The 21,726-nt window shown below is 40.8% G+C and overlaps 2 protein-coding genes across 5 annotated transcripts in view; one reads left to right on the forward strand and one right to left on the reverse strand.

Annotated features, from left to right (window-relative positions):
* Positions 1 to 14,741, forward strand: part of MED17 (mediator complex subunit 17) — a 30,752-nt gene extending 16,011 nt beyond the window's left edge. For 2 of the 3 annotated variants that reach the window (XM_074015073.1, XM_045371161.3), the window contains exons 9-12: positions 2,799 to 2,936; positions 8,641 to 8,758; positions 10,843 to 11,002; positions 12,952 to 14,741. In XM_074015073.1, the coding sequence (XP_073871174.1) occupies positions 2,799 to 2,936; positions 8,641 to 8,758; positions 10,843 to 11,002; positions 12,952 to 13,163 (628 nt within the window). In that variant the 3' untranslated portion in view covers positions 13,164 to 14,741. Of the gene's footprint in view, positions 1 to 2,798; positions 2,937 to 8,623; positions 8,759 to 10,842; positions 11,003 to 12,951 lie in introns of all 3 variants that reach the window. The other variant, XR_012423610.1, reaches the window with a different exon arrangement.
* Positions 14,742 to 19,324: 4,583 nt separating this feature from the next.
* VSTM5 (V-set and transmembrane domain containing 5) overlaps positions 19,325 to 21,726 on the reverse strand; it is a 34,025-nt gene continuing 31,623 nt past the window's right edge. For both annotated transcript variants that reach the window (XM_074015080.1, XM_005579368.5), the window contains one exon: positions 19,325 to 21,700. In XM_074015080.1, coding sequence (XP_073871181.1) covers positions 21,657 to 21,700 — 44 coding nt within the window. In that variant the 3' untranslated portion in view covers positions 19,325 to 21,656. The remainder of the gene's footprint in view (positions 21,701 to 21,726) is intronic.

Here is a 21,726-nt window from a genome sequence, read left to right on the forward strand (position 1 = left end):
GGGATTACAAGCATGCACCACCATGCCTGGCTAATTTTTGTGCTTTTAGTAGAAATGGGGTTTCACCATGTTGGCCAGGCTGGTCCCGAACTCCTGACCTCAAGTGATCTGCCCACCTCGGCCTCCCAACATGCTGGGATTACAGGCGTGAGCCACTGTGCCTGGCCAGGAAGTCTTTTAAAAAATAGCTGGGCTTGGTGTGGTGGCTCATGCCTGTAAACTCAGCATTCAGGGAGGCCAGGCAGATCCCTTGATTCCAGGAGTTTGAGACCAGCCTGGGCAACATGGCCCATCTCTACAAAAAATAAAAAAAATTAGCCAGCTGTAGTGGTATGCACTTGTAGTCCCAGCTACTTGGGAGGCTGAGGCTGGAGCATCGCTTGAGCCTGGGATGTTGAGGCTGCAGTGAGCTGTGATCACTCCAGTACGCTCCAGTTATGGTGACAGAGCGAAGCCATATGTTAAAAAAGGAAAAAAAGACTGATGTGTATGATACCATGCACTGTGAGATCTCTTGACATGCTAATATATTTTTATGTATATATGTCAGAGTGTATGTGTGTCTTTAAAAACGAAATCAGAGATTATAAAATTTTATATCCTTCTGAGTTCATACCTCAGAGGTGACACCAGAACAAATGAAAACTTTATACCTTGCATTCATTTAATATTGTATTATAAAGTTTTTCATCTTTTATTAAAGGTTTTTAAATGTATTTTAATAGCTGTATAATATCCTATTATATAAATACTTCATGATTTCCCAATTTTCCATTGCTAGATAATTTTATTTCCAGTTTAACGGTTCTTGTAATGCTCACACACATACATATCTTCTATAGGAATTATGAAGCACTGTCAGGGAAACATACCAAGGAAAAAGGAAAATAAATTCAGAATGTATTGTAAGAAGCCAGTACTGTAGCAGCAGACCAAACCCTAAGTCTGTTAATGTAAAAGCCCCTTGTGCCTACTGGCTCTTCTCATTTCTTCCCGTTTTCTTTTAAAATTAAATTTTTTTTTTTTTTTTTTTTTTAATTTTGAGGTGGGGCATGGCATGGTGGCTCATGCCTGTAATCCTAGCACTTTGGGAGGCCAAGGAGGGCAGATCACTTGAGGTCAGGAGTTCTACAGCAGCCTGACCAACATGGCAAAACCTCGTTTCTACTAAAAATAGAAAAATTAGCCAGGCGTGGTGACACACGCCTGTAGTCTAAGCTACACTCTGGAGGCTGAGACAGGAGAATCGCTTGAACCTGGGAGGTGGAGGTTGCAGTGAGCTAAGATTTTACCACTGCACTCCAGCCTGGGTGATAGAGTGAGACCATCTCTTAAAAAAAAAAAAAATTTCCCAGCACTTTAGGAGGCCGAGACGGGCGGATCATGAGGTCAAGAGATCGAGACCATCCTGGCTAACATGGTGAAACCCCGTCTCTACTAAGAAAATACAAAAAACTAGCCGGGCGAGGTGGCTAGTAGTCCCAGGTAACTGTAGTCCCAGCTACTCGGGAGGCTGAGGCAGGAGAATGGCCTAAACCCGGGAGGCGGAGCTTGCAGTGAGCTGAGATCCGGCCACTGCGCTCCAGCCTGGGCGACAGAGCGAGACTCCGTCTCAAAAAAAATAAAAATTTGAGACAGCATCTTACTCTGGCCTAGACTGGAGTGCAGTGCAGTAGTGGGGTCAAAGCTCACTGTAACCTGGAACTGCTGGGCTCAAGTGATATCCTGCCTCAGTCTCCTAAGTAGCAGGGACTACTCATGCACACCACTGTGTCAGCTAATTTTCTTTTTATTTATAGAGACTGGTTGTCGATACGTTGCTTGGGTTTGTTTTGAACTCCTGGTATCAAGCGATCCTCCCTCCTTGTCCCCGCAAAGTGTTTTGATTACAGGTGTGAGCCACCTCCATTTTTCTTTTTCCAGTAAAATGTTAAAAATCAGATAATTAGAAACTGAGGGTTGGTTAATTTAAATGATTTATGCTTTGGTTCTAAGTGTTGGCTGTTGATTAGTGTGTATAAGATTATTGGCTTTGGAATTACATTCCCAGGTTTTTGGCTCTGGATTTAGACTCTCAGGTTTTGTATCCCAGTTTACATCTATGTGACCTTGGGCAAATTGCTTAACATTGCTAAAGTTTTTCCTCTTATAAGAATGGAAATAATAGTGCCTACCTAATAAGGTTAAGATTAAATGATATGTTAGTAAGATTAAATGATATAATTCATGAAAGCACTTACTATAATGCTTGCTATATAATGAATACTTGATGAGTCTTATTTCTCGTTTGTATTGGTATTTTTCTTTTTTTTTTGGAGTATAAGGTTTTGATTGTGCAAAAAATCTCTAGCTTCTCTTGAATATGATTATAATTTCATTACAGTAATGGGTCTAAATGTGGGTATGTCCCAAGTCTTTTCTACCAGGGATCAAATACTGACAGTTATGAATGATTTATATTAGGTTTATACCCTAGAATATCGAATATCCTTCTCATTCATTTCCTGATAAGCTTTTCTGAGTGGAAGAAAATGAATAATGGGAATAAATCTATCATGAATCGTGATAATCAGGGGTGTGTGATGAGAGTGTATTGTAGTGTGAAGCTGAGAACCTACACATTCAAGCAGTATGAAAGGGTTCTTAGAACTACCTCTGCCTTCGTTTAAAGTCTGCCTTACACATAGTGGTAGTTTTAAAAAGTAGTTTTAAAATTTTCATAACATTGATGAATCATTTATAGTCCTATCATTTTGTATGTTGACTTAAAAAGTTTTTTAACCTCTTGTGTTTAAAAGAGCTGCTGCAACCATTGACAGCTTAGCAAGCCGAATTGAGGATCCTCAGATACAAGCTCATTGGTCAAATATCAATGATGTTTATGAATCTAGTGTGAAAGTTTTAATCACATCACAAGGCTATGAGCAAATATGCAAGTAAGTGGCCAAAATAAAAGTTTTGTATTTAATATGTTAATGGATGTTGATGTTTGCTGAGTAATTGTATTAAGCATTTGGTTTTTATTTGCTAGGGTGGCATAACATTTCTGTAAATTATATAAACTGTAGAGCGTTTTTTTGTTTGTTTTGTTTTGTTTTTTGTATTTTTATTAGAGACGGAGTTTCACTGTGTTAGCCAGGATGGTCTCGATCTCCTGACCTCGTGATCCACCCGCCTCGGCCTCCCAAAGAGAGTGTGTTTTTTTGTTTTGTTTTGTTTTGTTTTTTAGGTGGAGTCTCACTCTTTTACCCAGGTTGGAGTGCAGTGATGTTAATAACTGACTGCAGCCTCAAGCTCCTGGGTTCAAGGAATTCTGCCTCAACCTCCTGAGTAGCTGGGACTATAGGTGTGTGCCCCCATGCCCAGCCAATTAAAAATTTTTTTTTTTTTTTTTGAGAAACAGGTCTATGTTGCCCCTGCTGGTCTTGAACTCCTGGACTTCAGCAATCCTCCTGTCTTGGCCTCCCAAAGTGCTGGGATTACAGGCATGAGCCACCACTCCCGGCGACTGTTTTTTTGTTTTTGTTTTGTTTTTGATGGCAATTAGTTATTAGGAGAAAATTCATGAAGTCTGTTTTTAAACATTGTAAGAATGAGAGGTAAGAATGTCTAAAAACTAGTCTCTATTAGGTAAATGTCACATATTTGAGCTGGGATAAACAATGAATCCCAGCACTGAGCAGAAGGCTGCCTTACCTCTTGAGACTCCAGGTCTGCTTCAGTTCTTGCCTAATGGCTATGGCAGGTCTAGTACATTTGAAGTTAATAAGGCCATTTGTATTCTAGCCTGTACTGCATGTTATGCCTAGAACAGCCTAAGTTTTATAGCTCTCATGACCTGGTGTTGATCCTGGGTCTAATCCAGTTCATGATTATGCCCTAAAAACTGGGTTGATAACTGTGTGTCTGTGAAGGAGGTGAGATGGTTTTTGTCCCCAGCCTTCATAGGAATGCAGTCTACTTGATTTACATTCACAAATCACGACTTAATACAATTGGCCAGTAGCCATTAAAGGACTTTTTAGGCTACCTTTTGAGCCTCTTTGAAATTTAACACCTGACATTTGTCAGGGTCTGTGACTACGTTTTATTTTTAAAGTGTTAGTTGGTTTAATTCCTTTTTGTCTCAGTTTATGTTTTTGAGATGGCGTCTCACAATGCTGTTGTCCAGGCTGATCTCAAACTCCTGGGCTCAAGCAGTCCTCCCGCCTCTGCGTCCTGTGTAGCTGGGACTACAGGTGTGCACTACCATACCCTTCTCAGTTGCTTTATTTCAGACAGACGTAACTAGCCACAGTAAAGCAAAACATACTGTGAAACACAGAATAATGACCCTTGGGAGTAGGGGCAGAAAATACTTTTATAATGCTATTTTTTTCTTTCTTTTTGATTTTTTCCTATGTACAGTCATTCCCAATATAATGCTATTTTTGATGTAGAGGTTTTAATTCACTTAAAAAATGAAAAAATAGTAGATAAGTGTGAGAGCAGATGTAGAGTATGAAAGAATACACAATGGGAAGGAAACTAGTCCTGAAACTTCCAGAGAAAGATGGTGGAGTAAAGTGGAGTCATAGAGTTTTCTTCCCCTGTCTAAAGAAATAATAAAATAATTGGGGTGATTTGAGGGTGGGGTGGGAGAAAGTAGGTGTTGAACATAGATGAAACAAGTTTGGATTGCATTTTTAGCTGTTAAGACTGGGTGATGGAATTATAGGCTTTCATTATATTATACTTCTGTTGGTGTTTATTATTTATTTGCCGATAAGCCTTTTGCCTTCCTACTGTTTGTGTTTAAAATTTTCCATAGTAAAAAGTTAAGAGAGACTGAGTGCAATGGGAAGGAAAAGAGAAAGTTATCATCATTGAATTGTTTATACTTAGAACTAAGACTAAAACTGTGGGATTATGATTGCAGGTCCCAATGTAAACGTGCTAAACTTCCATGAAGAAAAGTTAGTGATGATGTAGCCTTGACAGAATCAGGAGTGGAGGAGAAGTAGAAGGCAGTAGTAGAATGCCCTTTTCCTCATCTTCTATAGCTGGTGTATTAGAATTCTCTAGAGGGACAGAACTAATTGAAAATATATATATATACACACACACACACACACACACGTGGGAGTTTATTTAGTATTAACTCACACGATCACAAGGTCCCACAATAGGCCATCTGCCGGCTGAGGAGCAAGGAGAGCCAGTCCAAGTTCCAAAACTAAGGAACTTGGAGTTGATGTTCAAGGGCAGCAAGCATCCAGCAGAGAGAAAGATGTAGGCTGGGAGGCTAGGCCAGTCTCTCTTTTCACATTTTTCTGCCTATTTATATTCTAGCCATGCTGGCAGCTGATTAGATTGTACCCACCGAGATTAAGGGTGGGTCTGCCTTTCCCAGCCCAGTGACTCAAATGTTAATCTCCTTTGGATGAGGATGTTAACATCCTCACAGACATACCTAGGACTAATACTTTGTATCCTTCAGTCCAATCAAGTTGACAGTATTAACCATCACAGCTGGGCTCAACTTAGGCTGTTGAAAGTTGAAAATAATTCTCAGAATTCCTTTGGATCAGTCATTTAAAACAGTTTCTTCCACATCTTTCTAGGAATGTCTATGTACTTACAAGCATATATATCCTACCTGTTCCTGTACCCTACCTCTCTTTAAAAAGAATTTTTTTTTACATATACATGTAGAAGACATGCAACCCTACCTCTCTTACACAGTTTTGTATGCTTTCTAAAAACGTATTACACATAACAAAATTCACCATTTTAAAGTGGACACAGTTCAGTGGTCTTTAGTGTATTCCCTGTGTTGTATAACCATCATCATCTAATTATTGGACATTTCCATCACCCCCGAAAAGAAACTCTATACGTAGTAGCAGTCATTTGCAATTTACGTGCTTTTTAAACTCAGTAGTATTTTCGTGAAATAGTTCAACTTACGCAGGTAGGTTTAATGATCAGAATATAATGGAATCAATTAGGAAAAACTGTATACAGGAAATGCTTTACAGAGTAGTAAATGTGGACTATTTTATGTGGACTGTTTTAACAAGGTTTAAAATATATGGATTATTCTGCATTATTCTGAGTTAAAATTATTCATGTTGCCATAAGGTCCAGAAATACAGACAGGTACACATAATAAACAATTTATTGCTCAGTAGTAGTATATGAGTCAGTAAACATTATTTTGTTAGCACATAGGTCTACCTCATTTTTTTCTTACAGCCTTTTTGTATTCCATTATATGTCCCAAACTTTTAATCAGTCTTCTGTTGCTGAACATTTTTGTTTGAGTATCAGCCAAATAATTTGTACATATACAGGTATATCCATTTATAGGGTAAAGTCCTATGAGTATAATTGCTGGGTTAAAACAGAAGGACATTTGGCTGGGCACGGTGGCTCACGCCTCTATCCCCCGCATTTTGGGAGGTTGAGGCGGACGGATCACTTGAGGCCAGGAGTTCGAGCCCAGCCTGGCCAACATGGTGAAACCCTGTCCCTCCTAAAAACAGAAAAATTAGCTGGGTACGGTGGTACATGCCTGTAGTTCCAGCTGCTTGGGAGGCTGAAGTGGGAGAATCATTTGAACCCAGGAGACAGAGGTTGCAGTGAGCTGAGATTGCGCCACTGCACTCCTGCCTGGGTGATAGAGATCCCGTCTCAAAGAAAAGATAGGGACATTTAAATTTTTAATTAGTGCTACCAAATTCTTCTTCAATTGGTTGCCACAAGTATGCATTCACCAACAGTGAGTGATAAGAATCCCTGTTCCTTCACACCTTGTTTTAAGAAAATAATTCTAAAATGTTTGTTAGATGTATGATGTATATATCTTTAAGCCTTTTGAGTTTTGTTTTTCTTTGAGAAAACAGTGTAAACTTTAGTTCATCAAAATTACAACTTAAACCAGGCATAAGGTTGCACACACCTGAAGTCCCAGCCTCTCAGGAGGCTGAGGCGGGAGGGGATTACTCAACGTCAGGATTTCAAGGATGCAGTGCGCTATGATGGCACCATGGAAAAAACCACTGCACTCCAGCCTAGGCAACATAGCAAGACCTTGTCTTTTTTTTTTTTTTTTTTTTTTTTTGAGACGGAGTTTTGCTCTGTCATTGGATTGGAGTGTAGTGGTATGATCTTGGCTCACTGCAACCTCCATCTCCTGGGTTCAAGCAATTCTTCTGCCTCAGCCTCCTGAATAGCTGGGACCAAAGGTGTGTGCCACCACGCCCACCTAATTTTTGTATTTTTAGTAGAGGTGGGATTTCACCATGTTGGCCAGGATGGTCTCGATCTCTTGACCTTGTGATGGCCTGCCTCGGCCTCCCGGAATGCTGGGATTACAGGCATGAGCCACTGCACCTGGCCTCTATTTTTTTTTTTTTTTTAATTTCAACTTTATATAGACAATCACCAAAATGCTTTATTGTGAAATACTTACTTTAAAACAAAGTTAGAAACAAGCGCTATTTTCAAATGTGAGAGGATATAAAGCTGTTTTTTCCTGCATTTTGTTCATCTATGTTATTAGGGGATTTCAGGTTTCTTGGATGTATTACACGCTGAAATTTTAGAAGTTCTTTTGGAAGAGTGCAGTGATCTGCTTATTATTTACTGGCTATTGTATGAGTTTCTTTATTTGGCCTAAGCCAAATTAATGGAGTATATATATTCTGACTTGTTTACCAGTTTTTTCAGTAGGAGAAGGTAAAGAGTTAACAAAACCGTTTCTCTTTCTGTATGAGAATTTGCTCTTTGTTAACACTGGCTCTAATCCCTTGGAAACCTGTTAAGGAAAGATGTCATCTGTATTACTAGGCAACATTGCTTATAGTAAAAATGATATCAAACTGGTAAAATGCATCTGAACCGGGAGAAATTTTAAATAACTGATGGGAATGCCTTTGGACTTCCCTGGATGGTGGTGACTTTTAAAACTGGGCTTAGCTTGTGGAAACCATGCCTATGGAGTAGTTACAAGACCTTATGGCTCCTGTTAGGGCAGGTCCCACATATACCCAATGTGGATCTCTTCTCCTTGCAGCAAAGGTGTTCTGCTGCTATATAGACAGTTGCATGGCCTGCTGGCAAGCCGTGGTCCCTTCACATCCTTCTGGGTAGACTGGTACTCGGTGTGGTCTATGGTATTCTGGGGTGAGTCTGTTTAGTTGAACCTAAGAAGACCCCTGCATCTCCTCTATGGATGTTGGTGTGGGTTATTAAAACGTTTTCTTTTTGGCCGGGTACGGAGGCTCAGGCCTGTAATCCCAGCATTTTGGGAGGCCAAGGCAGGTAGATCACTTCAGGTCAGGAGTTCGAGACCAGCCTGGCCAACATGGTGAAATACCGTCTCTGCTAAAAATAACAAAAATTAGCTGGGCGTGGTGGCAGGTGCCTGTCATCCCAGCTACTTGGGAGGCTGAGTCAGGAGAATCTCAAACTCAGGAGAGGGAGGTTGCAGTGAGCTGAGATCGTGCCACTGCACTCCAGCCTGGGCAACAGACTGAGACTTTGTCTAAAAAAATAATAATAATAATTTTTAATTTGATATTGAGGTTTATTATTTATGATATTGTATAAGATAATTTTGAACATCTCTGATTTTTAGTATGTGTGTCTATAAAGGTCCATTCAACTGCAATTGAATATTGGAGTTGAGCAGATTCGAGTTGTACATAGAGATGGAAGAGTAATCACACTATCGTATCAGGAGCAGGAGCTACAGGATTTTCTTCTGTCTCAGGTAACAGTTGCAGGTTGTGTTTTAAGCCCTCCTTCTTCGCATAGCTACTTAAAGAACAAATTGGTTAAAAAGTAGTTAAAAATGTAATAAATTATGTAAGAAGAAAATTTTTTTCCAGTAGAAATTAAATTCTGTTTAATTTCTAATGCACATTTTACAACCTATTGATTAATTGAAAGTACTGATAAGCTGTCCTAGGTTTTCACATAGTTGATCTTAAGATGAAGGACCAGTTCTGAGACTGGCAAGTTTTTTTCCCCTCATGTCATATTTGTGAAGGTTTACAAAATCTATAAGGTTTACAACATCTCCAGAGTTGTTGTAGAAACTGAAGAAAACTAGAGAAAGGGAGATCATATAAAAAATTATAATGACCATTATCCGTAATAAATAAAGTAGTTTAACTTCAAGTCCAAGGGGCAGTATAGAAAGTGATGGGTTTGAGGCTGGGTATGGTGGTTTGTACCTATAATCCCAGCACTTTAGGAGGCTGAAGTGAGAGGATCACTTCAGGTCAGGAGTTCAATACCAGCCTGGGCAGCATAGAAAGATCCCTGTCTCTACAAAAATAGAAAATTGGGTGGGTGTGTTGGTATGTAACTATAGTCATAGCTGTTAGGGAGGCTGAGGCAGGAGGGTTGCCTGAGCCCGGGTGTTCGAGGTTACAGTGAGCTATGATTGGTCTCACTGTGCTTCAGCCCAGAATGACAGAGCGAGATACCATCTCTTTAAAAAAAAAAAAAAAAAAAAAAAAGTGATGTGTTCTAGCCCCAGCATTACGACAAACTTGCTTTGTGACATCAGACAAATTTCTAGCTCTTTCTTTTCATATCTAACAGCATTTTTCCTAATTTCTTCATGGAGTTTTTAATGACCCAGTGAAATACTGAATTATAAGATAAAGGGTAGGTTTTTGAAATGTTAATGCAAGATACTATTTTTTTTTTTCACATTAAAAAAAAACAGTTTCCACCTCAGAAGCAATGATCTTATATACTGATTTGCTTCTTTGCTGCCAAGTAAATAAAATTCATTTGTTAGGTGTGGCAGCTCTTGGCTAATTACATCCAAATTGGTTTGGTCACCTTAAGCACACACACAAAAATATATTAGAACACTATTGAGCAGGTCCCAGCATCAACGGGAGGTCTAGAGAACAAGGCTTACCAATGGATAGGGATCAACGCTCGATATGAGACCCATGGCCAGGGGAATGACACTAATGCTGTCCCAGCACTGCTGCCTTCAGCACTGGTGACAGAATGCATTCTAAATTGCCTCCATTGTATCAGTCAGAGTCTTAACAAGAAATAGGTGGCAGACTCAGGAGGATAATTTTAGGAGGGCCTAGTTACTAAAAATCTATTTACAAAGGTATGGGTGTAGGAGAGCCACCAGGGATAGTGTGGTAACCTGCTGCTAGTCGTAGTAACCAGGTAACCAGGCCCCAGGGGTTTAGTGGTCACCATTGCTAGGCCAAAGTTAAGAGGAAGGACAGATTACAGGAACCCTAACGGGGAGAGTCATGTAGAACAGTCCATCTTGAGAAGCCTAGCAGCCAGTCAAGAGATACAACCAGCCTAGACAACCTCACAGGGAGGATGCCAGGGGAATAAATACCCTGACCTCACTCTTCCTTGCCGTCCTTCTGGCTCCCTTTGGATGGCTGCCATTACCTGAACCCAGCCCAAAGCCAGAGGACGTAAGAAAGTATTAATGTAACCACGTGTGTCAGCCTCCCAGGGCAGAAAATAAGGTAGACAGTGGATTTGAAGGGGTAAATGTTGCACTCTATTCAGTGATCTAGACAGGAGCCTTCAGTTGGGCAAATTTATGTCGCATGTCTGTGCTTAAGCTGCCAGTGGGCAGGAGAAGCAAGTATCAGGCAACTTTTGCTTTTGCAGTGGAAGGTGGAGTCTTATTCCCTCCCCTTATGTTACACACAGGAGGATTCCTCAGACCTAAGATAGGGTTGCAGTACTAGTCAGTCAGCACCCCAACAAAAGTTTACTTTGTGGTCGTGATGTTAGGTCACTGCACATATCTCTGCTGGTTGTCAGTTAAGTGTCCTTTTTCGTTCACAGATGTCACAGCACCAGGTACATGCGGTTCAGCAACTCGCCAAGGTTATGGGCTGGCAAGTACTGAGCTTCAGTAATCATGTGGGACTTGGGCCCATAGAGAGCATTGGTAATGCATCTGCCATCACGGTGGCCTCCCCGAGTGGGGACTATGCTATTTCAGGTACTTTCTGCTGCTTTGAATGAGAAGGGACCACTGGGAGTTTGGCTTTAACGTTTAGTTTTAATAATTAAATATTGGTAAGAGTAATTCATCTCTGCAATAAATTAGTTAATGTTGTATTTACACTGAACGTTTATTTGATCATAGCTATTATTCAGAGCAAGAGATTATTATTTCTCTTTCTAGTAATTATAACAAATGTTTAGATTGGCAGCACATTTTCCTGAGATAGTCTGAAAAGTGTCATCAACATTGTTACTCCTGCAGTTCCAAAGTTTAATGGATAAAAACTTTAAAAAAATATACTGCTGTAAACACGGGAAGAAAAATATCTGTTCCTACAAATAGTAAAGGGATGGAAGAGAGAGGAGTATCTAATAGTATCTAATGCAAGATACTATTTTTTTCACATAAAAAAATAGTAACAGCTTTTAAAATTTTTTAAATAAAAACATTTTAAATAATGTATTTTGTTTTGTTTTGTTTTATTTTATTTATTTTTGAGACGGAGTCTTGCTCTGTCGCTCAGGCTAGAGTGCAGTGGCGTGATCTCGGCTCACCCCAACCTCTGCCTCCCAGTTTCAAGCGATTCTCCTGCTTCAGCCTCCCGAGTAGCTGGGACTGCAGGTGCCCATCATCACACCTGACTAATTTTTGTATTTTTAGTAGAGGCAGCGTTTTGCCATGTTGGCCAGGCTGGTCTCGAACTCCTAACCTCAGATGATCCGCCCACCTCGGCCTCCCAAAGTGCTGGGATTACAGGCATGAGCCACCGCACCTGGCCGAGGAGAAGTATTTTATTAAGCACCTTCTACGCGTAGGCACCGTAATAGGCACTTGCATGAGTATTACATAGCTTAAATTTACATTTGAAGCACTTACGATTTTAGGGTGATCTTCATTTCTAATATCTGCTCTGACTACTTTAAAAATATAGTCATGTGTTGCATAGCGACAGGGACAGGTACTGAGAAATGTCTTGTTAGAGGATTTCATTGTGTGATAATAGAATGCACTTACACAGCCCTCGATGGTACAGCCTACTACATACACATCTAGGCTTCATGGCATAGCCTGTTGCTCCTAGTCTACAAACCTGTATAGCATGTTACTGTACTGAATACTCTAGACAGTTGTAACACAACAAAAGCAGTTGACTGAAATGTTACGCAGCTCATGACTATATTTGAAAGAGTGGGTAGTTAGAAATATTTCCCCACAGGATCACAGCTTGTGAGTCTGCAAGCTTGGTCATTGCTGGATCTTGATTGCTAGGAATTTAAAAATACCCTTTTCTTCTTTCCCAAGTAATAGTTTAAACCTCATTAAAACCTGAAATTCTTAATTCAGAATAATCTTTCCTTCATCCCTTTCAGTCCTGATTTTAAGTGGTTGAGGTTTCATTACATATTAGGCATGTATTAACAATTCATTGAATGATTACATTATCAAAGGAATGTATTGAAAAAAATAGGTGAATGTCCTACATGTGGTGGCTCACGCCTCTAATCCCAGCACTTTGGGAGGCTGAGGTGGGAGGATTGCTTGAGCCCAGGAGTTTGAGACCAGCCCTGGCAACATAGTGAGACCTTGTTTTTAACCGCCTCCCAAAAAAAGCTTTGTATGTTTTTCAGTGCTGCATGTGGAAATAAACAAAAAGATGATTTCCTGAAATTATAGAGGACATTTGACATTCCTAGGTCAAAACTCATCTTGCTTAATCTTTGTGGTACAAATAATAACTCCTGAATATTTATACTATCCTCTTATATAGAAGTTAGAATTTTTTTTTCTTGCATGTTGAAACTGAAAAAGCACTTTTTAACAAGAATGTTTAAGTTGGCAGACAAAGTTTTTGTATTCACAGTAGAATGAAGTTGTGGGATTTATCCTTGTTATTTCTAGTTTGGTAAACTAGAGTGTATTGATATTTTGGTTTTTCTCCACAGTTCGTAACGGACCTGAAAGTGGCAGCAAGATTATGGTTCAGTTTCCTCGTAACCAATGTAAAGACCTTCCAAAAAGTGATGTTTTACAAGATAACAAATGGAGTCATCTTCGTGGGCCATTCAAAGAAGTTCAGTGGAATAAAATGGAAGGTCGAAACTTTGTTTATAAAATGGAGCTGCTTATGTCTGCACTTAGCCCTTGTCTACTATGATTTTTTCCAGATGTTTCCTAAAGAAGTTTCCAGAAACTTTGACATGAAATGTTTGCAGATCAACTATAAGTACAAAGAAGAGATAACTTGCAAAGGAGTGCTGTTTTTAAAAACAATAATTAGGAAATGTTTATTTAGCACTTTGAAACTTTTCGCTTTATAAATGACAAGTGCTTTGAAATGCAGAAGTTTATGTACAGTTGTATATACAGTATGACAAGATGTAAAATAATATGTTTTTCATGCAGTTTAAAGTATTACTAAAGCGTTTCTATTTGCTTTTTAATATTCCTTCTTTGATGTGGACATCACATAAAGTGTGTGGTTTAAAAAATCTCCAAATACTTTTTCTTCCCCCAAATACTTCCTAAACTGTTTTTTTTTTTAGATGGATTTCACTCTGTAGCCCAGTCTGGAGTGCAGTGGTGTGATCATGGCTCACTGCAGTCTTGACCTCCCGGGCTTAGGTGATCCTCCTGTCTCAGCCTTCCGAGTAGCTGGGACCACACACATGCACCACCATGCCTGGCTAATTTTTGTATTTTTTGTAGAGACAGGGTTTTTCCATGTTGCCCAGGCTGGTTTCCAACTCAGCTCAAGTGATCCACCTGCCTCTGCCTCCCAAAGTGCTAGGATTACAGGTGTGAGCCACCATGCCCAGCCTACTCTCTAAACTCTCTACTCTCTAACCTCCCGTTGTCTGCTTTAAGCTTGCCTGGGTCTAACCTACATAGGTAATTTAAGAACATCCTCAGAAAGGACAGCTGAAGGCATAGGAGGCAGATTATCTCTTTAGGGCATCAAGATTTTTTGGTCTGTTCTCCCGCTTGAATGACTTCATCACTTGAGACACCTAGTGCATGGCTCATGCCCAATCTTCCACCTGGGATTCTCCAGCCTCCACCCAGCAGCCCTGGATTGCTTTCTCCAATTAAGGCCTTTCCATTAGCTCTCTGCTTTTTCAAAGGAAAAAAACTAATGCATTAGTGGATTATCTTTTCCAAGGAACAGGTTTGCACTTCTTGGAAATAGTGCCTAAAGTGTGCCCATTAATGTGAGATAGATTTAGGCTTATAAACCTTTTGGTACCACTGAAAGTAATATCATATAGGTGAGGTCTCCTTATAAGTAAGTCTTTCAATTTTTAAAACAGACATCCTGCTTTAACAATTTGTAAGATGACTGTGCAGTAATACAATTCCTTTGTATTTCTCCACCGTGTTTTCATTAAAGAAAAATGGAGCTTGTGGGCCATGATAGAACAACTTTGTGCTTTTTTCCCCTTCTGATCAAGATCTTGCATCTTTCTATCCATGGAAATTAAAATAATTGGTATGAATTTGCGGTTATTTAAAAATCTTGAGTGCTTCAAAAGTTATTGTTGCCCACAAAATTTGCTTTGGCCAATAGGCTAATCTGTACAATTCCGTTCACATGAGGAGTCTTTTATGTGATTTCGAAGGCTCACACTAGTAGAGTGAGTCTGAGACTTTTGCGGAATGACCAGTTTTTGTTTATGTAAACTTCTACCATTGTAGATTGATACTTTGGTAAACTAATAAAAATGAATTCCTAAAATGAAATTTTGAAATGATACAAAATAAAAGCCCCATTTATTTGATTATAACCTAATTAAATTGCATCAAATATTAAAATTTAAAGACAGAGTCTCACTCTGTCACCTAGGCTGGAGTGCAGCGGCACTGTCTTGGCTCACTGCAACCTCTGCCTCCTCAGTTCAAGTGATTCTCATGCCTCAGCCTCCCAAGTAACTGGGATTACAAGTGTGTGCCACCATGCCCGTCTAATTTTTGTATTTTTGATAGAGACAGGGTTTTGCCATATTGGCCAGGCTGGTCTTGAACTCCTGGCCTCAAGTGATCCTCCCTTGACCTCCCAAAGTGCTGGGATTACAGGCATGAGCCACAGCGCCCAGGCCCCGCAAATATAAACATTTCTGAATGCTTTATTTTGTATTTCTCTGCTTGTCATGAATCAGTAACAATTTATGGACCAGGACCACACTTTGAGTAGAATGGCTGAGAATACATGTGCAGATACTACCATCTGTTCTTTTAAACCCCGTCTGAGTAGACTGGGATAACTGAAGACTTTACGGTCTTCATATCTTACTTTCCCTGTTTGGTCACATCACTGTAGTGAATAGCCAGTACCCACCTAAAGAACTGTAGAAACTAAAGCAAATGTGTGGGAAAATGGTAGCTTAGTTGCTGTGGTAGCAATTCTTGTGCCTTATGTTTATTTACATTTTCCAGTTTAATGTTTTAACCTGAATTTCCTGGAGTTTGAAGGATGTGCTGTGGAAACTTGGGAGACAGTTTGAAGAAAACCAGTTAGCCCCTAAACAAGTATTGATAGGTTGGCAAGGAGCTGTGTTTGAATCTTGGCTCTACTACTGGCTTGCTGTATGAACTTGGTGACGTTTCTCTGTGAATCTGTTTCCTTATATATAAATGAAGATAGAGATGCCTCCTCTACTAACCTCAGTGGTGGTTGAGAAGTTTCAATAAGGTTGGTAATAAATGTTAAATTCTAAAGTGCTACGTAAATATAAAGCATTAAGCAAGTGTGCTTCTAAGAGTCAAGCCAATTAGAAAAAATGGTTGAGATACCAGCTGTATTTATTAGGAGAAAGCATTTCAGAATGTCATGTATTCACATTTGCGTGATGTTTTATATATGGTGAAGATATTGAGTGCTTTTCATCAGATTTCTTTGCTGGAATACCATCAAATCAGAGGGATAACCTGATTATCTCATGTTGATCTGGAATTGTAATTGGCCCTTAAATGCTGGGATTACAGGTATGAGACACCACGCCTGGCCTCCTTAGATATTGCTGATGAATAAAAACAGGGGCAACTAAATTATTTAGTAAGTCCACTTTGTTTAGTTGGAAAAAAATCCATTCAGAACATGAGGCACCCGAGAGAAAAATATTTTTACGGACAGAACTACCTGGACAAGCACGAGCCTGTAATATCAAAGGAATTTAACCTAGGTGTGTGTGTGTGAGATGGAGCAGGAACCCCTTCTTAAAGGCCTGTGGGCGCCCTGAGCATGAAAATTAAGGAAAATCTTGAATTCCTTCGAGGGAATTTCCGGGGTAGTCCTGAGATATAAACAAGCAACTTGATAAGCAAGAAGATAATAGTAACTTAAAACAATTGCCAAGGAAGTTAAGAGTCCAGATGCTTGGTTCCCTATAGAAACTAAAGATAACATCTTAAAATATGACCCTGAGTTGTTTTCAGAATCTCAGATCCCCACCAAGTGGATTTGCTGTCATGTGGGCCTCAGATAAGCAAGGACAACTTGCACTGCTGTTCTTTGTTCTGAATTTCTTCCTGAGGGGCCTGGAGGAGGTCAAGCCTGTGAGCTGGAGCTAACATTCTTTTCTTTGACCCAAATTTTAGACAAAGCTTCTTAGCCAATTGCAAATCAGAAAATCTTTGAATCCACCTATGACCTGTTGGGCCCTGCTTCGAGATATCCCACCTTTTAGATCAAACGAATGTACAGCCTCCTCCATGTATTGATTTATGACTTTGCCTGTAACCTCTGCCTCTCCACCTTTGTGGGTTTTTGGGGGGTTTCTTGTTTTTGTTTTTTGAGACAGGGTCTTGCTCTGTTACCCAAGCTAGAGTGCAGTAGTGCAATCAGCTGCTCATTGCATCCTCAACCTCCTGGGTTCAAGTAATCCTCCTGCCTCAGCCTCTCAAGTAGCTGGGACTACAGGTATGCACCAACACATCTGTCTAATTTTTAAAAATATTTTGTAGAGTCAGGGTCTCACTATGTTGGCCAGGCTGGTCTCAAACCAGCTCAAGGGATACTCTCACCTTGGCCTCCCAAAGTGCTAGGATTACAGGTGTGAACCATTGTACCTGGCCTTGCCTCCCCACCTTTAAAACCCTTACCTGTAAGCCATTGAGGAGTTGGAGTTCTTGCTCGGTGCCCTACAATAAATACCTCATTTCTCTTGCTGCAGTCCCAACGTCAGTGCTTGGCTTTGCTGTGCCAGGTGAGCAGACCCCAGTTTGGTTTGATAATGTTACTTTATAAAACCAAATCTAACACTAAAACTTTAGATTTATTTTACATTATCAATACCCTCTCTCCCACCAATACTCAATCTCCAAAAAATCTTCTACCAATTCTCGGTAAAACCCACCGAAATCGTGGAACATTGAATTCCCTAAAAGACCAAGAGATTCACAGGACATAGAATTGAATGCATTACTTAACAGGCAGAAGCCATCTTGGTTGAAGGAACTGGCCTGATACAATAGTAAGTTTGCCTAAGATGATTTTTGTTTATATCATTTGAAATAAAAAGTGATTTTTCAGTGAACAAACAATTACAGTGTGTTCAAAAATACCCAGCCGGGCACGGTGGCTCATGCCTGTAATCCCCACCCTTTGGGAGGCTGAGGCAGGCTGATTACCTGAGGTCAGGAGTTCGAGACCAGCCTGACCAACATAGTGAAACCCTGTCTTTACTAAAATACAAAAATTAGCCAGGCATGGTGGTGCACGCCTGTAATCCTAGCTACTTGGGAGGCTGAGGCAGGAGAATTGCTTGAACCTGGGAGGCGGAGGTTGCAGTGAGCTAAGATGGCACCACTGCACTCCAACCTCAGTGACAAGAGCAAAGCTCTGTAAAAAAAACCAATTAATAGTGTATTCATACTATGGACTGCATTGTGTAGGCAAGAAGAATGAAGTTTTGGAATAGGTAGACATGAAATAATGCCCAAGACACATTAAGGAAAGACTGGTGAGTTGTAGGGTAATATATATGATAGAATCCCATTTGACTATAAAGAAAATAGGTTAAATATGTATATTTGGCATATATATATACACAGATATGTTCATATATGCATAAGCAAGTCTAGAAGGATACACACCAAGTTTGACTGTTGTTTCCTCTGGATTGAGGGAAGGAGAGAGATCTTTTACTTTATTTAGTTTTTGTTAATTAACTCTAGCCAAAGATACTTTAATATACATAGACTTTAGTGGCATTTGAATTTTAAAGAAGGATTTATCACCTCTGTAAGCCAAACCAAAAATACCCACTTAATTTTTAAAGGGCAGTGGAAATGTTCTCAAGAATTGGAAAAGCTGACAGCCAGGTTGGGTGGATTCAGAGAGATGCAAACACTGGCAACTCACACCATTAATGGGAATTGAGTTGGGGATAGATGTGCTAACAGTGATCACAAGGATTTGCTCTGCTTTTAGTAAGCTATGGATGTGTCTGATGCTTCCCTGGAAACTGGGCAGAAGAAACTTATGCTGGATATGTAAAAACTGATGCCGGTGAGACAGTTTCCACTTCCCCCAGTATCCTCTCCAGTGTTGTCAAGGAGGCAGCATGTGAATCATGTCCCTGGGGATTCACCCTATCATATTTGGCTCCTTTGTCCTGGTTACCTCTCCAGCATTCTATTCTGCCATCTCTTCTCAATCCCTTGTTACACTTACCCAACTCTTCGGAATTATAGGGTTTGTCTCTGCATTCTTGCCTGGGGCAAGATACCCTGATAACCTTCTCTCTCACTGCTTTTGCTTCTCACCTTTGTGAGGTATTGCTTCAAATCAGAGTAAGCACAAAGTGCTCCCAGGTATTTACCATCTTCCGTGGCCTTCAGAGGACATGAGCTCTCCTTGCATACCCGCAACACCATGAAATGAGAAAGTACAATATATACCTTTTGGGGTTCTAAGATCATAACCTCTGAAAGGACAGTCTGTTGATAAAGCATGTGTGTTCTGTAGGGTGTCTTACCCACTGCTGAACAAGTGGTACAATTGTCAGTTCCTACTTTTGGCCCATTCCAGAAGCAGGAAGAACGCTATTGAATTGCAGTTAATATTCTGAAAGCATAAATTTCAAATTGGTCTTGTAGCTACAATTGGGGGAGAATGGTGGTGCTGATAAGGTGTAGTTTTTCTGAATTGCTAAATAATGTTTACTGTTAGAACCAGTGTAATTAGTTGCATTGTCACTTAAAATATGTGCCAGACCTGGCTGTGATTAAGGGTTTTGTTTATGCTCAGCTTAACAGGACACAGCACCCAGAGCCTCTGATTTTTCGGCAGGAGCAGGCACACACACAAAGGATGAGGACTTTATTTTCAGGTTTTATTTCATTCATTCTTTAAAACACTTTTTTTTTTCACAGTTTGAAACATAATTTATAGCTTAACATTTACACTAGCTAATCTCTGTGATTTTTATTTATTTAAAAAATAAACAAAAACCTCAGCCTTTGGATTTTAAAACTTTCCACAGGAATGTTCAGGATGGCAGAGCTTTAAAAATTCAAAAGAAACCCTTTCTTCAAAGAAATGGAAAGCCAAGGAAAGAAGCTTTTTTTTAAAAAAAAATTGTAACTTCCCACACTACTGATGTGAATAAACTCTCATGAGATTTTGTGGGGCAATTTAATTGACATCTGCCGTGGAGGCCTCTCAGTGGTGTTCTTTTCCAACTCCCCTTTGATTATGAAGATTGCCAGCCCTGACTTCGGACAAGTGGAAGAGCAGAGTTCTCAAAGGCAGGTAGTGTGGAAGAGGACATGCTGCCCCCAGCAGCCACCCAGCTCCTACTGCTTTCCTGCTGGTGGCCTCTCTGTGTGAAAGATGAGAAAGAAATCAGCAGATTATCCTTGAGCCCCTTGGATACTCCTCACCTCGTTTCTTCATAGCACTGGAAACTGTCCTGGCCCAGGGCCTGGTTCCTTTGACTGCTGCATGGGGAAAGGGCACAGTGTGTGAGTTTACACGTGTGTCTACAGGAGGCGCCTTGAGGGTATCTTCTACCTGTCAGGTGCTAGAGCTACACATCTGTTGTGTAGACCAACTGCTCTCGCCTTTTGAATCAAGCAGTGCTATGGGAGTCCTGCTCTGGATACTGACAGTTCCTGTCTGAATATTCTGAGAGATCCCTTCCCACAACTCTGGATTCAATATTGAGGGAAAGGGTTGTAACTTATCCAAGCAAATCCTTCTCTGCCACATAGGACATAGAGAAGATATGGACATTGGAGACCTGAAAGGAGGGAGAAGAGAAAGGAATGTTCTAGCACTTCTTAACCTTTGCATGGGTGACTTTGTAGCTGAGCACTAGGAACACATCATCATGGGGTGGTACTTTTGGTCTGTAGCTATGAATATTGGAGAGAGAAGAGAATGGAAGATAAATCCATGCCTCCATTTAGAGCTTGTCAAATGGAAGTTGGGATGGAGAAACAGGTGGACATGGTGACCAACAACCTGAGGGAATAATGGCCACAGCCAGCTGTGGTCCAGTCCTGAATCTCACCTGGAGCCCCAAGACCTTAGGTGATTTTATCAATTTCTAATACTCAGAATAGCATTTTCCAGTATAGCTTTCCAGATCCTTGAAGAAGCCTCATGCTTTTCATAAGTTGCTCAGAGAACTCTGTGCGTACTGTGGGCTTCTCTTGATACCCTGACTGTGAGGTAGGCAAAGGCCAAGCGTTCCTCAGGTAGGAGAGGGCAAGGGCCTGACTTGAGACATGAAGCGTTAGTGACTGAGGGGGACGGATCCAAAGCCCGAGATGACTGATTTTCCAGCTGCATCACCCACTGTGCAAGCTCAGCTTTCACACAGGTGGCATCCAGTGCTTCAGGAGGCCAGGTGCTGCCCATAGCAGAGATGAGCTGTTGTTTTACTTCCAATGGCCTAAATTTGAGCCATGGGAGGGAAAATCCAATTAATGTTGGAATGAGGGAGGAAGAGAAAGATAATTTTCTCTCTATTCCTTGTATGCAAAGCTGGCCTCTCAGGAGTCCACTGAGCTCCTCCCCCATAAAACTCCCAGCCACCGGGCCTCACCTCTGAGCAGCTCACTGCAGCACAACAGCACCAACCCCCACCCCCAGTCTCTTCACCTCTGCTCTGAGGCAGCAGATTGTCTGAAAGCCTCAGGTTTTCTCACCATAGCTCCCACAATCATGCTTGCTTGTGGGATACCAGATGGGGGACTGGTAGGCACAGCAGTTGCAGAGCAGATAGGAGCACAGAAAGCATGTTCTAATGCTGGCTGCACACCCATCTGGAAATCCTCTGGCCTCTGATACAGGGACTCTGACAACAGGCCATCCTGCACGCCAGAGTGAGTGTCGTGAACAAGCAGCCAACGCGTGCACTTGCCCATTGGTTATGGGTCAGCACTGCTGTGACGCTGCAGCCAAGCAAAGCTCCTGGTTCAAGGCCTCAATCACTCTTCTCCTTGAACTTGGCATGAGTCCTAAAACTAGCTTTGTTCATCCACAGTCCTCAACTCCATGCAGTCAATGTTGTTAATCTCCTGCTGTCCTGTCAGGAGCGGGCTGCAACAGGACCACACACAATGGGTATAATAGCTGTGCTTGCTCTTTTTGTTGGAGAATAGTTTCCTCTTGAGGTAGGAATGCAGTTAGGCCCAGCCTTGGCTAACACTCAACATCTTCCAGCTCAATCTCCTCAGTTGTGCTTTCTGTAAAGCAAAGACAAGTCAATGAG

The sequence above is a fragment of the Macaca fascicularis genome, chromosome 14 (genome assembly GCF_037993035.2).
Source record: "Macaca fascicularis isolate 582-1 chromosome 14, T2T-MFA8v1.1".
Lineage (NCBI taxonomy): Eukaryota > Metazoa > Chordata > Mammalia > Primates > Cercopithecidae > Macaca > Macaca fascicularis.